The 15,804-nt window shown below is 43.0% G+C and overlaps 1 protein-coding gene and 1 pseudogene across 1 annotated transcript in view; one reads left to right on the forward strand and one right to left on the reverse strand.

Annotated features, from left to right (window-relative positions):
* Positions 1-3,674: 3,674 nt before the first annotated feature.
* The window catches only part of Pde6d (phosphodiesterase 6D), a 54,564-nt gene continuing 42,434 nt past the window's right edge, over positions 3,675-15,804 (forward strand). Inside the window, exon 1 of the mRNA XM_005361759.3 lies at positions 3,675-3,963. Within this exon, the coding sequence (XP_005361816.1) occupies positions 3,914-3,963 (50 nt within the window). The 5' untranslated portion in view covers positions 3,675-3,913. The remainder of the gene's footprint in view (positions 3,964-15,804) is intronic.
* On the reverse strand, positions 10,514-11,126 carry LOC101984774 (annotated as a pseudogene).

The raw sequence follows: 15,804 nt of genomic DNA on the forward strand, positions 1-15,804 counted from the left end.
AGGTTGGGTTCTTAGGACCCACAGAGCAGCACACACTCACATGGGAGCTTACACCCACCCAAAGGAAGGCTCGTTCCAGAGAAACCCAATGCCCTCTTCTGGTCTCTGTGGGCACCAAGCATGCACATGGTGCACATTCATACATGCAGGCAAAGATTGCAAATGCATAAATAACGTTAAGCGTCTATTGCGTTCTAGCAGGAATTACAGACCGTTATAGGGTGACAAAAGCAAAGTTATTGCCCTCACAGAGATCCAGGCTAGTAAGTGCCGTAAGAAAAGCTGGAATCACAGAAAATAGATTGGGGAAGAAAAACTAGATTGGGTGGGGGGGTGTTGTTTTGATGGGAGGGGGTTAAAACATGGAAGAAGTCAGGCATGATGGCACATGGCTTTAATTCCAGCAAACAGGAGGCAGAGGCAGGCAGATCTCTCTAGTGCCCCTCCTCCCAGTCTTCCTTTTCTTATTTTTACAATGTCCTTCTCTCATATTTTCCTATAAAAATTCTATTAGCCATCTACTCAATGTTTCTTAAATTCAATGGAAAGAGCAGTCTTTTTAAAAACTTAAAATACTCTACTATATTAAATTAATCATTTCTGGCCATGGGCAGATCTCTAGTTATTGCCCAGCCTGCTGCTCCCTTACAATGTACTTAATAACTTTCTCCTAAAAAAAAAAAAAAAAAAAAAAGGAACTGGAGAAACTGTGTAGTAGTTGAGAAATCTCATCACTCTTGTAGAATACCCAGGTTCAGTTCCCAATACACACACACACACACACACACACACACACACGCACACACAGAGCAGTTTACAACCATCCATAAGTCCAGTTCCAAGGGATCTGACACCCTCTTCCGACATCCAAGGAGACCAAGCATACGTATGGTGCACATACATGCAAGCAAAACACTCATACACACAAGATAAATATTTTTGGCTGTGAGCCTAGCCTTTAACAGCTGAGCCATCTCTCCAGTCCACACATAAAATACAAGTAAATCTAAAACAATTTTTTAACATCCGTACTGGGGATAGAATGTAGGTGAGCAGTAAAGCGCTTGCCTAGCACAGGCACGGTCCCAACACTGATACAACAACGCAAAAGAGATCATTTATATTTCAAAAGATGCTAGTAAGAGAATGAAGACATGGCACATTCTTGGAAAAGACATCTGCAAATTATATGTCAGAAAAAGAAATCTGTAAGACTACATAAAGAACTACAAATCAGTAGGAAGACAAATGCCTAATTACAAAAAATGAACAAAAGCTTAGCACTTGACAAAAAGCCCACTCAGATAAGCAGAGAAGGTCGTCAGCATCAGAACACCAGGAATGTACACTCTAACTAAATGCCACATTTAGCCAGAATGGGTACAATTAAAAAGACTTACGGCAAACACCCAGTTTGAACACCAACTAGAACTTTCCTTCATAGCAAGCAAAAGCCTCAGTTCTCAATCGTTCTGGAAAACTGGTGATATCTGCTACCACTGACCACATGCATATTCTACAAGATTAACAACTCTTTTCCCTAAAAATCTATGCAACGTGTCCACCAGAGGAAGCACACAGGAATGCTCACTTCAGAATGTAGCCCTGTCAATGATCAAACTCAGAAGTCCCTCTGTTTTAGAGGAGATAAACTCTGGGGTTTATACGTACAATTTGCCAACTGAAAAAAAAAAGGGTACAAACACAAAACTACTGATTAACAAGAACGCCAGACATACCCTATACACACTGTGTGATCAATCACATTCAAGTGAAATCTACGCACAAAGTCAAATACGGACAAAATATCCAATAGCCATGATAGCAGGAGAATTGATTACCTCCAGACATGGGGATGCAGTACTGATTGGGGAAGGGTATGATAATGATTTGCATCTTGATTTGAGTGGTACTAATGTGTGTGTATATCTTCTCTCACCGAATGTGTGGCATATCTCAGTAATAAAGGCAACTCAAGATGAAAAAAAAATTTAACATGAGGGAAAAATCTCATCCTTAGTGGTTCTCAACTTTCCTTCCTAATGGCTCAATCCATTAACACAGTTCATGTTGTAGTGATCCCCAACCACAAAATTATTTTCATTGATATTTTATAACTGTGATTTTGCTACTGTTATAAAGCATAGTGTAAATATTTTTGGAAATAGAGATCTGCCAAAGGGACTGTGACCCACACGCTGAAAACTGCTGTTTTAAATTAAAACGCTACTTCTACCATAAAGTTTTAGCAGCTATTGCACCTCTAAGGCGTTCTCCACCTGATCTTAACCAAAAGGCCAAGAGGTAATCCTCTTGGCATTCTAACGTCTTTTCTTTTATGTCATTCATCACTCTATCTTGAATCTCCTTAACGCCCTAAACGGTTATGTATCTTCCAATGACGGTGACATAGCTTTCAATTACTCAGTACCTGAGCCAAAAAAAAAAAAAAAAAAAAAGTTTGTTGAATTACTTGAAAGGGGAAAAAAATGGGTATGTGTTCAAATGGGTATAGTGGAAACATGAACAGGAAAGAAGGCCTAAGGAAGGACATAGGCATCTTTAAAGAGGGCTAAAACAACTCTACTTTTTGGAAAAATCATATTAAATGTCAATTTGGATGACAAAAAAAAAAAAGCAAGTCAAAACAGCAAGACCTATCTAGACTGAGGAAATCACACTATCACACTACAGCCTCTTTCAGGAAATCCAATATGCTTACCTATTCTCCGGGCGTTTCAACCTAGTTGGGGAAACTGCTCATTAAGGAGAAAAACAATCACATTGTCATGCTGCTAAAAATATCACCTCCCTAGGGTAGTGGAAAGAGACCACACTGCAGGTCAGTGGACTTAAAGCTAAATTCTAACTCTAGAACTTGCTGTGATCTGTGGCCAATCTCTGCCTCTCCAGTCCTCATCTCCTCATATTTAAAAACTAAAGATTAAAAAGTGATTGCGTTGCTAAATTCTTTTAGGTCTTCCTATACTGACACTGAGTATACAATCCTTAGTCTCCCAGTCTGAAGCAGAAATACAACATAAACCCTGCAAAACACGTAAAAGTGCACCCCAGACTGATAAACTAGCACTATTTAAGGAAGTCGTTTTGTTCTATTATCTTTCAAGGCTTAATACGTGGTTTTGTTAGTTGTTTGCAGTCTTACCATGGTTTGCAGACTTCTGAGTTCCATGTAAACAGAAGTTAACTGTCGGTGGGCTGTCATGTCTCCAGGGAGAAAAAGGACGCTCCCGCCGGGTTTCAAGTAACCGGATTCAGAAACCAACCCTACAGACAGATTCCAAATTTGCGCACACTGCGCGGCACACTGGAGCCTAACTTAGAAAGATGGAGCGCAGATTGTGCTGGGATTTGTAGTCCCCGGCTTCTAATGGTGAGCTGGGATAGCGTACTCCCTGGAAGGCTGGGAAATGTAGTTTCTGCCACCTTGCACAGAGCAGCCTGCCACAGTCTCAGACAGCTTAGTGTGCCCGGCGACGGGAGCAAACTCCCCAAGCCGCTGAAGATTTCAAGACACCGCTCCGCTGGGACAAACTCTAGGCAACAACACGAATGAAAATTCTGTCCTCCGGGACTCCTCCGAGAGGGCCTTTCCCACTGACGCTCTCCGTCCCCGAGCGAAGCCGCTGAGCATTGCTATTGGCTCTTCGGGATGTCAATCGCCAAGGCTGGCTTGCCATTGGTTTCAGGGCGGGAGCCCCACGACTAGAGGGAAGGCGAAGGGATCAGGAGCGGGAGCTTAGGGGAGGGAGAGGCCGGTTCGGGTCTGGCCGCTACCGCTGCTTGCCTGAGGTGTCCGGCCGGGGAGCGGCTCCGTCCTCGGTTCCTGGGTACCGTCTGCGAGGCCCTGCCGAGCCAGCGTGGGAGGGCCGCAGGCGGCAGGCTCCGCATCATGTCAGCCAAGGACGAGCGGGCCAGGGATATCCTGAGAGGCTTCAAACTGTATCCGCCCGGGAGCAGGGGCGGGGCCGGGGAGGACTTGGGAGGAGGCCGGGGCTCGGAGGAGCCGAACTGTGGTGGGGGTGCCTAGTGGGCACCGGAGGAAAAAGGGCTGCGAGAGGGGGCAAGAAAGGAACGGCTTGCCGGCCCCCCCGGGAGGGACTGCGAACGGGAGGCGGGCACAGGGGCGCCCTGAGGGAAGAAGGGGACGTTGACGGAGCCTCTGGGGGACGGAGGCAGAGGAGCCCCGGGACCTGGCTGCGAGAAGTGTCGGCATCGAACCGGTGTCCTGGGGCGCTAGTCAGAGTCGGGAGGCTAGAAGGGGGCTGTGGTCCGCGTGCAGAGGCCGAGGGGGTGCGGCGGATTGGCCGCCTAGTCTGCCTTGGAGCGTCTTTGGCGGGAAGCCCATGAGGGAGCAGGGGAAAGTGACTCCAAGCAGGTGACCTTGTGTGGGATAACTGTACATGCTCTTGGGTACCCCATCTCACTTAGCCCCCACCCCCGTCTTGTTTCCACAACTTCTCTCCCTCACTTGTGGCTTCTTCTAGGGCTGGAGTAGTGGAGAGGTGGGGGAAGAGAATCCAAGACCGACCCCTCCTCAACACTTTCTTGGCTTTTGAAGCATTGGATGGTCACTTTTCTCCTCAACCTCTCAAGTTCTCTAGTTCCAGCAAGACGAGTAACGTGTGCGTGTGTGAGATGCCTTGAGGTACTTTGGTTTTGAACTCACTTCTGGCAAAACTACCTTTGTTCCTTGGCATTGCTGTGGTTAAAGCTTTATTCTGTTGGAGCTGTTCACAATTAATTGTGTTGAGGACACCGTACAGTATAAGAAATCATTGCCTCGATGGGCTTGGTGTTGAATGCCTGTTATCCCTTTACTTGGGAGATAGAAGCAGGAGGATCAGAAATTCAGGTCACCCTCAGCATCTTACAGAGTTCAAGGATGCTCCTTCTTGCAGGAAGGCAGTGAGGAGGCAGAGGAAGAAAACAAACAATTGCCTCCACCTATCATAACTGTAGTGTGACTTTTGCAAACTGTCTATATATCATAAGGAAAGTTTGCAGGGTTTGGTTTGTTTTGGAGCCAGGGTCACACTGTGTACCTCTGACTGACCCAGATCTTGATGTGTAGACCAGGCTCGCCTCAAATAGAGATCCACCTGCCTCGTCTCCAAAGTGCTGGAAGTGCTCAGTCTCAGAGTATGGGCCAGCAGGTCCAGCTAGAAGCTTGGTGCTTTGATGGAATATTTGCCACCATAAGATGCAGATGAAATGATAAGTGGAACTACTCCATCAATAGGCAAAGTGTAACCAAAATCTGTCTATATGGGTAGAGTGCAATTTCTGCACAAGACTCTTTTTAGTAAATACATCACTGCATACGTCAGGAAGCTCACTCCCATAAAGGAACATAAAGATTTTTTTTAAAGATGCAGATGAAATGTATTCCAGTTTTGCATTCTGCTGACCTTAATCTTTGCTTACGTCCCAAGGAATGCACATAAATTCCTCTCGGTGCAATGTAGCCATCGTTCACTGAGCTTCTCCCTCCCCTGGAGGCTTAGGAAAGCACTGTTCTTTGAGCAACCTGTTGTATCTTCACAGGACCTATTTCACCTCTTCCAATACTTAATTGCTTTGTCATCATTAGTAACCGAGGGGCTGAGCGGTGGTGTCGCACGCCTTTAACCCCAGCACTCGGGAGGCAGAGGCAGGTGGATCTTTGTGAGTTCAAAGTCAGTCTGGTCTACAGAGACAGTTACAGGACAGCCAGCACTACCCAGAGAAACCCTGTCTCAAAAAAAAAAAGAAAAAGAAAAGAAAGAGAAGAGAGAGAAACCAGGGGTGATGGAGTAAAATTTAGAATGCTTAGCACACATTTTAGATCATACTTATAATCTTAGCACTTTGTGACTGGAGCAGGAAATTGTCATGAGTTCAAGACCAGTCATAACACACTACATTTTCAAAAAGGGTGGAAGAGTGGACTGGAAGTATACACAAGGTCTTGGGTTTCTGTAGCATCAGGGAGAAACAAAACAACACAGGAAGGTCTGGGTGCAAAAATGAAAACTAATGTACAGAGGTTTTGCTAGTTTGATTTTAGGGGCAAACAAGCAGAGTGTATTGAGAAGAAAAGAACATCTCCCTGCGGCTGGGAGAACTAGAAAATGAGTTGCCCCTGCTGTGCTTTTTCAAAACAGAAGACTGCATCCCCTTACATATTGCCATTCGTGATAAAGTCAATGTATTTAGATAGTGAAGTTTAGTAACAGACCATTTTATAGCTCCATGTATGTTTCTGATTGTCTTTATAATGGAACCCTAGCAGATATGGATGACTGAAGTGTTAGAAAAGCGATAGCATGGCAATTATTTTTCCTTTAAATAATTTATGTTGTTACTGTGTTTGTACTGTAGATAATAAACCATAGATTGTGGGGAACTAAGTTCCAGAAGCAACGCTGAAAACAGGTGTTTGGAGTAAATGAATACAACAGAAAAGCTTAGCCCTTGTCACCATTACTCTTGGCATGACCTTTTGAGAAAAAGGCTAAAAGGCAAATGCAGAAAAGACTTAAAGCTTGGTGTGATTGGCGTGTACTCTTAGTCCCAGCACTCAGGAGGAGAAGAGTCTGAGCTCTGTGAGTTTAAGGCCAGCCTGATCTACAGAGCTAGGTCTAGGACAGCCAAGGCTTTCAAAACCTTGTCTCGAAAGACCAAAAATAAAAGATAACAAATGCGGAGTTTGAATTGATCTCTTAAGTAATGATGTTAGTGCCACATAGAACTTAGTGGTAGGTTTTCTGTGACCTGATAGTAGGCTTCTCTGCCGGCACAGTAAGCCGGATCAAGCTGAATTGAAAAAAGTAGAACAACAGGTTTATTTGAGCAAAGCAACTCCCAAGTGTATTCTCCAGTCCCAGAGATCGAGGCCAGAAAAACCACACTCCTGAACTAAAGTGGGGAGATTACGTAGCTCATGGGAGAGGGGTAGTGACATGTGTGTCACAAACTGGGTTTGTGCCCAAGTGTGGGCAAAAGCTGCGCAGCTGGGGCGGGGGTACTTAGGCGGCTGACAACTTCCACGGAGGAGCTGCTGCAGTGGCCAAGAATGTGGAACTGGGCTTTTTGGTGGCTTCCTTTTATTTAGAGGTTCTCTGAGTTGGCAGGGTTTGGAGATACAGGAATGGGTCTTGTCAGACCAGCAAGAGCTGTGGGAGCAAGCTGGAGATTCCAGCCGAACAGTTAGCATGGGCGGGGTGAAGTGTGCATTCTCTAGTACCTTTTGTTGACATCTGAAAATAGAGAAGGAAAATGGGGCTGGACACTAGCTAGCAGTTAAGAAATTAAGGATGCTAATTGGTTTTCAAAGGACCTGGGTTTGATTCCTAGCACTCACACCAGACAGTTGGCAAACTACTGGAACCGAATCCTAGGGGTCTGACATCTTCTGCCCTCCACATGCGTGGCATACAGAAACTCATGTAGGCACACATAAAAGATCTTTAAAAGAGAGAAAACAGGAACAGTATGGTTTACCTGCTTTCTTTTGTTTGTTTTGGTTTTGGTTTTCCAAGACAGTGTCTCACCATGTAGCTCTGGCTGTCCTGGAACTCTCTGTATAGCAGGCTGGCCTCAAACTCAGAGATCTGCCTGCTTCTTCCTCCTGAGTGCTAGGATTAAAGGTACACGCTGCCGCTGCCACCACCATACCCCACCCAGGCTTCCACTTACATTTTTTTTTTTTTTTTTGGTTTTTCGAGACAGGGTTTCTCTGTGGCTTGGAGCCTGTCCTGGAACTAACTCTGTAGACCAGGCTGGTCTCGAACTCACAGAGATCCACCTGCCTCTGCCTCCCGAGTGCTGGGATTAAAGGCTTGCGCCACCACCGCCCGGCAATATATTGTGTCTGTATATGCTGCAGGCCAGAAGAGGGCACCAGACCTCATTACAGATGGTTGTGAGCCACCATGTGGTTGCTGGGAATTGAACTCAGGACCTTTGGAAGAGCAGGCAATGCTCTTAACCACTGAGCCATCTCTCCAGCCCCCCACTTACATTTTTTAAAAGATAATTTTATGTTAGAAACAACTTGATCACTCACCAGCTTTTGTTGGAAATTTTTTTTCTGAACTGTTTTCAGATTGTTTCTGGAAAAGGTTTTGTGCTTAGTAATATTTGTCTTAATTACTTTCCTTTTGCTGTGGTGAGACACTATGACCTGTGGAACTTAGAGAAGAAAAGGTATTGGAGCTTACAGTTTCAGAGGGTCAGAGGCTATGGGTAGGCAGGCATGGTGCTGAGTTTACATCTGATTCACAAAATGTTAGGCAGAGAGCCAACCAGGCATGTTGAAGGTTTTGGACACCTCAAAGCCCACTCCCAGTAACACACCTCTAACAAGGTCACAGCTCCTAATCCTCCCCCAAATAGTTCCACAGACTGGCGAGTGACAAACATTCAAATATATGAGCTTGTGGAGGCCATTCTCATTCAAAATAGCACATTACTATTTTTTTAAACAAGCACCATATATTCTCCCACCAACAGTTTTCAGCTTTGCACATTGATTTGTTGTTTTGAAAATCTTGTTTTATTTGAAAAGTTTAGCCTTTTAGATTTTGTATTCTTGCATCTCCAGCTTGCTGGAAGAATGATGTTCCACTGTGGTTAAGTGCTATGCTAGCTAGGTGGTAGGACACATGCCTATAACCCCAGTGCTTAGGATGCGGAGGCAGGCAGATGTCTGAGTTGAGGCCAGCTTAGTTTTCCTGATTTATAGAGCAAACTATAGGCACCTCTCAAAAAAGGCAGAGAAAAGCTCTACTGAAGTGAGGGGCTACACTGCCTGCCGTGGAATTCTCGTCCTGTGTTCTGAGCAGTTTCACCTCAGTGCTTTTCAGTAGAAAACAGGACCAACAATAGGATCTGTCTTACCGGTCTGTTGTGACGTGAAATGAATTGATATCTAAGCGTTTGGAAAAGCACCCGATATACATTGAGCCTTATGTCTTGGCAGTGTTTTTATCAATGAAGCTGCAAATCTCATATTTTTCGATTTTCTTCTCTAAACTATTTGTTAATGTTTACCCATTTTACTATTGTTTGTTTTTCTTGTCACTCTCCGGATATTGTTTATATTTTGTGCATATTAGCCTTTTGCCTAACGTATATGTTTTAAGTATTTTGTCATAGTATACTGCTTAACTCCTTTTCTGTGGTTCTAGCTCTGGGTTTTTGTTTCTGCAACCCCAGGGATAGAACCTAGGCATGAATCACATGCTGAGCAAACACTCTGTCATCTGAGTATATCCCCAGCTCTCCTTTCACTTACTTACTTGTTCATCTAGATATCCTTTGGCAAACTCGTACATGTATATAATACACAGTAGTCACATTCATCCCCACTTTCTCTTTCCCATCAAGTCCTCACACCACTTTCATGTCTTTTTGTTTTTGCTTTGTGACTTTCCCAGTGGTTTAACCAGGGCCGTCCAGTGGGCGTGGTTGTGGTCTGCTGGTGGCTACATCACTGAAGACAAATAACTTCTTCCCCAACAGCCACTGTATCTCCCTAAATCTTTTAGGGTTTTTTCTTAGAGACAGAGTCACATTAAGTTGCCCAGACTGGCCTTGAAGTCACTCAGTAGCCCCAGCAAGCCTTAAACTAGTGATCTTTGTTCCTCAGCCTCCCATGAAGCCGAGTTTCCAGGCCTGTGCCACCTTGTCTGGCTTATCTCCTTTTTGTGATTGAACAGAATTCTTTTTAAGTTTTATAAAAGTGTATCCATACTTTCCATTGGACTTTTGCATTTTTGTCTTACTTAGGAAGATCTCCCTCATACCCTGGTTCAGCTCATTAAATACCTTTTCTTAACGATTTCTGTAGAGAGGGACAATTTTGCATCTTAAACCATACTATACAGAAGCAGAGGGGTTTTTTTTGTTGTAGTTGTTGTTTTGTTTTGTGCTGGTGATCTCTCTTATCCTAAGATTAATCAAATAGCCTGTTTTCTTATTTTCAATACTTAACACTCTAACCCACCTGAAATGTATTTATACTTACAGTGTGTGGTAGGAACAAGCTGCTTGGAAATCCCACTATCCCAGTAATATTTACTAGCCTCTTAGGCCACTTTTCCTCCGTTGTTTTGGAACAGTCTTTGTCATATAACAAACTTTCATAAAGCATGGTTTTACTTTTAGGATATTGTTTCGTTGATTTATTTCTTGCCCCATGCCTGTACATGCTTGGGGTAATCACCTAGTTTTACAGTATGTTTTAACATAGTTTCAGTGGGATTGTCATGACATGAGTATGTGTCTATAAAGTCGTAAGGTTCCAAATAAATATTTGTGTCCTGTTTATTCATACAAAGCTTTGTTCATATGTCCATTATAGATATTCAGAAAACATAAATAATATTGAAAAACTCAGCTATAACTGAGGGAATTCATGAAAGGTTTTGTATTTGTTATGTTACTTGAAAAATAAAACACCATAATTTCATTTTCTTAGCATCTCTGTCCCATCCCTTCTTACCTGTTTTTTTTTTTTTTACTTTTATCTGCATTTATTTCATGTTGAATTTATTCCCGTGCCATAAGTTTTTGTTTCTTCAGTTTCTTCTGGGATATCTTTTTCTTCTGTGCAACCTCCTCTTCTGGCTTTGGAACAATCTGTTCCTTTTCAGTGAGGATCATCTCGATGTGGCAGGGGGAGCTCATGTATGGGTTAATCCGGCCATGAGCTCTGTAAGTTCGTCGGCGCATCTTAGGTGCTTTGTTAACCTGGATGTGCTCAATGACCAGAGAGTCCACATCTAAACCCTTCAGTTCAGCATTGCTCTCTGCATTTTTCAGCATGTGCAGCAAAAATTCTGCACTCTTTTTTGGCCACCAACCCTGTGTCCAGTCCCACTGTTTGGCCTGAGCGCACCTACCGACTCCACCATTGTACCGTCGGAATGGCACACACTGCTTCTTCAAAGTGACATCTTTCAGATACTTGGTGGCTTTTCGGATATGCATACCCTTGATGGCCTGGGCCGTTTCCCGGGTGTTCTTAAAGTGAACCCGAAGGTTTGATCCTCTCGATTTGCATGATTTTGTGGGGTTTTCTGGGTCAAGAGAGTAGTGAACCATCTTCACGAGTCACCTCTGGCCGCTAACAGGAAGCCTTCTTACCTGTTTTCAACTCATACCTATACATTAAGAGTTTTCTATTTCTTTGTTTGTTAAAAGAATGACATTGTAAATGTCCTAATTGTAAATTAAAATTACGAATGAAATTTTTGGGGGAGGCAAGTGAGATGCTTCTATGTAGATTTTGGATTTGATCATTTTAAACAGCCGATAGATTTATGAATCCCACATTCCCCATTTATTTCATTTAACCAAAGGTCTGCTGGGAGGCTGTTATGCACAGGGTACTCTGTACTTGAAGGCTACAAAATGGATGAATGATTTGCCCCCTTTATTTCTGTTTAGAAGGGATGTCTTTACATGATGTTACTAGCTAGGCCTGGTGGTTTAGGCCTGTAATCCCAGCTACTCAGAGACTAAGACAGAAGCATTGAAAGTTCAAGGCCTTCCAGGGCAACTTAGCCTCAAAGTAAAAGTTTAAAATAAATAAAAAGAGGGCAGTAAAAGAATAGTCACCTGCTTTCAACCTTTAGTGCTGAAGTAAAATTTTTTAAATACTGTTTTATTTTGCTGCTATATTTTATTACAATATTTTAATGTAGTTAGTATAGTTTGCTAATGTGGCTGATGTTTACTTTTACTGTTATTTGCTTTTATAAAACCTTCAGAATTAACCAGGCCATGGTAGCTCATGTCTTTAATCCAACACAATTGGGAGGCAGAGGCAGGCAGATCTCTGAGTTCGAGGCCAGCCTGGTCTATAGAGTGAGTTCCAGGACAGCTAGGGGTACACAGTGAAACCCTGTCTTAGGAAAAAAAAAAAAAAAACATTAACAACAACTTGAGAATTGTTTTGAAATGTTACTCAGGTTTATCATGTTCAAACTTCCAAAGATAGGCACTTTCAATTGTTTTCATTGATACACATTTATTATAGTACCTTTTCTTTGAGATGGGGTCTCTTTGTTGTCTAGGCTACTCATCCCTCCCTCTTAGCACACCAAATGGCTTACGAGTACAGCCTAGTTCACTCTAGTGCTCTTATACTATTAGGTTTCTCATATGGCTTCTATATAATTTTACCTATTTGAGTAATTTTTTCCATTGACATACATGTGTTCCTTAATAAATTAATATGAGGGGAGGCATTGAGATGGCTCAGTGCTGCAAAGCCAGAGTTTTTAAAGATTTTTTTTGTTTGTTTGTTTTTTGTTTTATTGTTTTTCGAGACAGGGTTTCTCTGTGGTTTTGGAGCCTGTCCTGGAACTAGCTCTTGTAGACCAGGCTGGTCTCGAACTCACAGAGATCCGCCTGCCTCTGCCTCCCAAGTGCTGGGATTAAAGGCGTGCGCCACCACTGCCCGGCTAAAGATTTTTTTTAATATAAGCAAAACAACTTATTGTTTATGATTTCATTATCTTTAATCCACTGGGAATTTGCTTTGGTAGAATCTGTGTAGAAGTCATAGTATTTTGTTTTGAGAAAGTGTCTCTCTCTACATAGCCCTTGCTGTCTTGGAACTCGCTATGTAGATCAGGCTGGCCTTGAACTAACAGAGAGCTTCCTGCCTATGCCTCCCACCATTACATCCCAAGTGCTGGGATTAAAAGACCATGCCTAACTAGGTTTTCAGTTATTTAATCATCTCCATTTATACTGTAGATATTAATATAATATCCAGGTAGAATGTGAATTAAGAAAATAAACATTTGACTCAAAATAGAAAAAAGAATATATTGAATACTTCCCAGAAGGAAAGAACAATGAATAAATGAAGATACATTCGACCTTATTCAAACTGCCTTTTTACTGAACATTAACTCATTTTGAACAACTTTGGAGGGAGAGGAGCACTAATTTGCTTTCTTAGGTGAATATGTGGAGCCTCTATGAGAGTATAACTATCAAAATTCTGTGTAACTGCTGTGCATGTAGAGCGCATGTAAAACCGTGGTTCAGACTTGCCACCTGCAGCCCTGTGACCTTCAGCCCCGCCCTCACGCTCACGCCCCAGTGTCCGTAGCTCACATTCTCAGGGGATGTTACAAGAGTTAGACGAAATTTGAATTTAACGCAGATAGTAAGTAATTAACTGCAGTAATTGAATCTGTTAATAATTACGAATACGAATAATGTCTTCATACTTTGATGTGAGTAACTATACTTTGTTATACTTTGATGTGAGTAACTATAACCTTTCTCTTTTGAGTCTGAAGAAATAATTTAATGGGTGTTGTCTAAGAATGCCATTCCAGGTGGCATTAAAAAATTGATGCAGTTTGAACTTGTTTCCTTGCTTTTCTCTCAGAGGCTGGTGTTGAAGCCTCTTATTACACCTTGGTGTTTGACTTTGCATGTCCAGCCAAAAACAGTTGTGTTAGGCTGAGTAGTGTATCTCAGTGGTAAAGCATTTGCCTAGTCTGTAACAAGGTCCTGGGTTCAACTCCTACCACCAAACAAAAATAGTCTTTGCATCTTCCGTTTATTCACTAGGCTTCCTTATTCAGTATAGTATTATAAGTATAATTAAGTATAGTATACTATTAGGTAGGTGTGGTAGCTCCCACCTGATATCCTAGCACTCATGTGACTGAGAATTGCTGCAAGTTCAAGCCAGCCTGGGCTGCAGTGAGACCGTCTAAAAATAAAAATAAGCCAGGCAGTGGTGGCGCACGCCTTTAATCCCAGCACTCAGGAGGCAGAGGCAGACGGATCTCTGTGAGTTCGACGCAGGATTTCTTTTAAGCGTCCTTCTTCAATAGAGAAATCCTGTCTTGAAAAAAACAAAAAATAAAATAAAAATAAAAGACAGGCTTAGTGATGTGCATCTTTAGTTCCAGCACTCAGAGGCAGAGGCAGGAGAATCTTGTTAGTTCAAGGCCAGCCTGGCCTGCATAACAAGTTCCAGGGTTGTAGGATTGCATAGAGAGACCCTATCTCAAAAAGAAAAGCAAGATAGGACACTTAATTTCTCTTTAATGTTAATATTGTCCATATCAGTGTTGCCTATGATAATTGCCTTGTCTAGGCTTTAGAGATGATATTGGAGGTTTATGATTTCCTTAAACAATTTTTTTAATCTATCAAATTCTTGGAGAGCAACCAAAAACGTACCTCCCATACAACAAATGAGCACTGACCAGATTGTCTAATCATGGTTCTCTTTAGATTATGAAGGGTAGCTTACTTCCTCTGGCGCTGTATTAGACTCTTCTCTATTGCTATAATGAAACACTGTGACCAAAAACAATTTGGTGAGGAAAGATTTGTTTCACTCACACTTCCTTATTGAAAGAAGGTGGTGGGGAGGGGGAGCAGGACCTGGAGGCGGGAGCTGATGCAGCGGCCATAGAGGGGTGCTTCTTACAGGCTTGCTCCTCATGGCTTGCTCAGCCTGCTTTCTTATAGAAACCAGGACCACCAGCCCAGGGATGGCACCTCCCAAAATGGGCTGGACCTGCCGCACATCAATTGCACTTAAATGCTCCACAAGCTTGCCTACAGCTTGATCCTATGAGGTTCCCTTCTCCATGACCCCGGTTTGTGTCAAGTTGACATAAAACTAGTGAGACAGGCATGGATGGTGAGAAATTGTTAGTCATGCTGAGTGGAAGGTAATTCTCTTGATTGTATTACTTAAGATTGTGCATGTTTGTTCAAGTGTGCAGGTGCGCATGTGTGTGAATACAGGTAGAGTCCACTCTAAGGAGTTGATTCTCGGGCTTAGTCCACCTTTTGTTTATTTTGTTTAAGTTCCAGGATCTGAAACTTACCAGTTGGCCTAGGTTAGGTGACCAGGAGCCACCTGTAACACGAATTCTAACTATACTTCATAATAAAAACTTGGAGTCAGCTCTCAGGGGGTGAAAGCTGAAGGATCAGAGAAGCAGAGAGGCCATCCACTACCAATGCTCAGACCAATGTCCTCAGTCTGCCTACTCACACCACATCCTCAAACTGACTGTCAGACTGCATCCTCAGACTGTATCTGAGCTCCTGTCTCCTCCCACCTTAGAGTCCTCTCACCGCCCAGCCCTATCCCATCCTGTCTCCACTTCCCTAGTGCTGGGATTAAAGGCATGTGATCCCAAGTGCTAGGATCACCTTAGTGTGAGCTCTGTTTCTCTTTTAGACTAGGTCAGTTTCAAGTAGCCCAGGGTGGCCTTGAACTAACAGATCTGTCTGCCTGTGTCTCCCAAGTCTTAGGATAAATGTGTGTGCCACCACTGCCTGGCCTCTAGTGGCTTAGCTCTGCACTCTGATCTTCAGGCAAGCTTTATTTGTTAAAACACAAACAAAATATCACTACAGCCACCTGTTTTCCATCTTCCCAGCACTTGAATTCCAAGCCTATGCCAACATGCCCAGCTTTTTTTGTGTGAATTACAGAATCAGACTTGTTTCCTTCTTTATTTTTTGTTTGTTTGTTTGTTTGTTTTGAAACAAGGTTTCTCTGTGTAACATCCCTGGCTATCCTGGAACTAGCTCTTGTAGACCAGGCTTGCCTCAAACTCACAGAGATCCACCTGTCTCTGCTTCCTGAGTGCTGGGATGAAAGGCATGTGCCACCACCACCCAGCTCCAAACTTGGTTCTTACCTGCTTGCCTGGCAAGCAATTTACCAACTGAGCTATCTCCCCATCCCTCAGAATTTGATTTTTGTCTTTTTTTTTTTTTTTTTTTTTTTTTTTT

The sequence above is a fragment of the Microtus ochrogaster genome, linkage group LG4, assembly GCF_000317375.1.
Source record: "Microtus ochrogaster isolate Prairie Vole_2 linkage group LG4, MicOch1.0, whole genome shotgun sequence".
Taxonomy (NCBI): Eukaryota; Metazoa; Chordata; class Mammalia; order Rodentia; family Cricetidae; genus Microtus; species Microtus ochrogaster.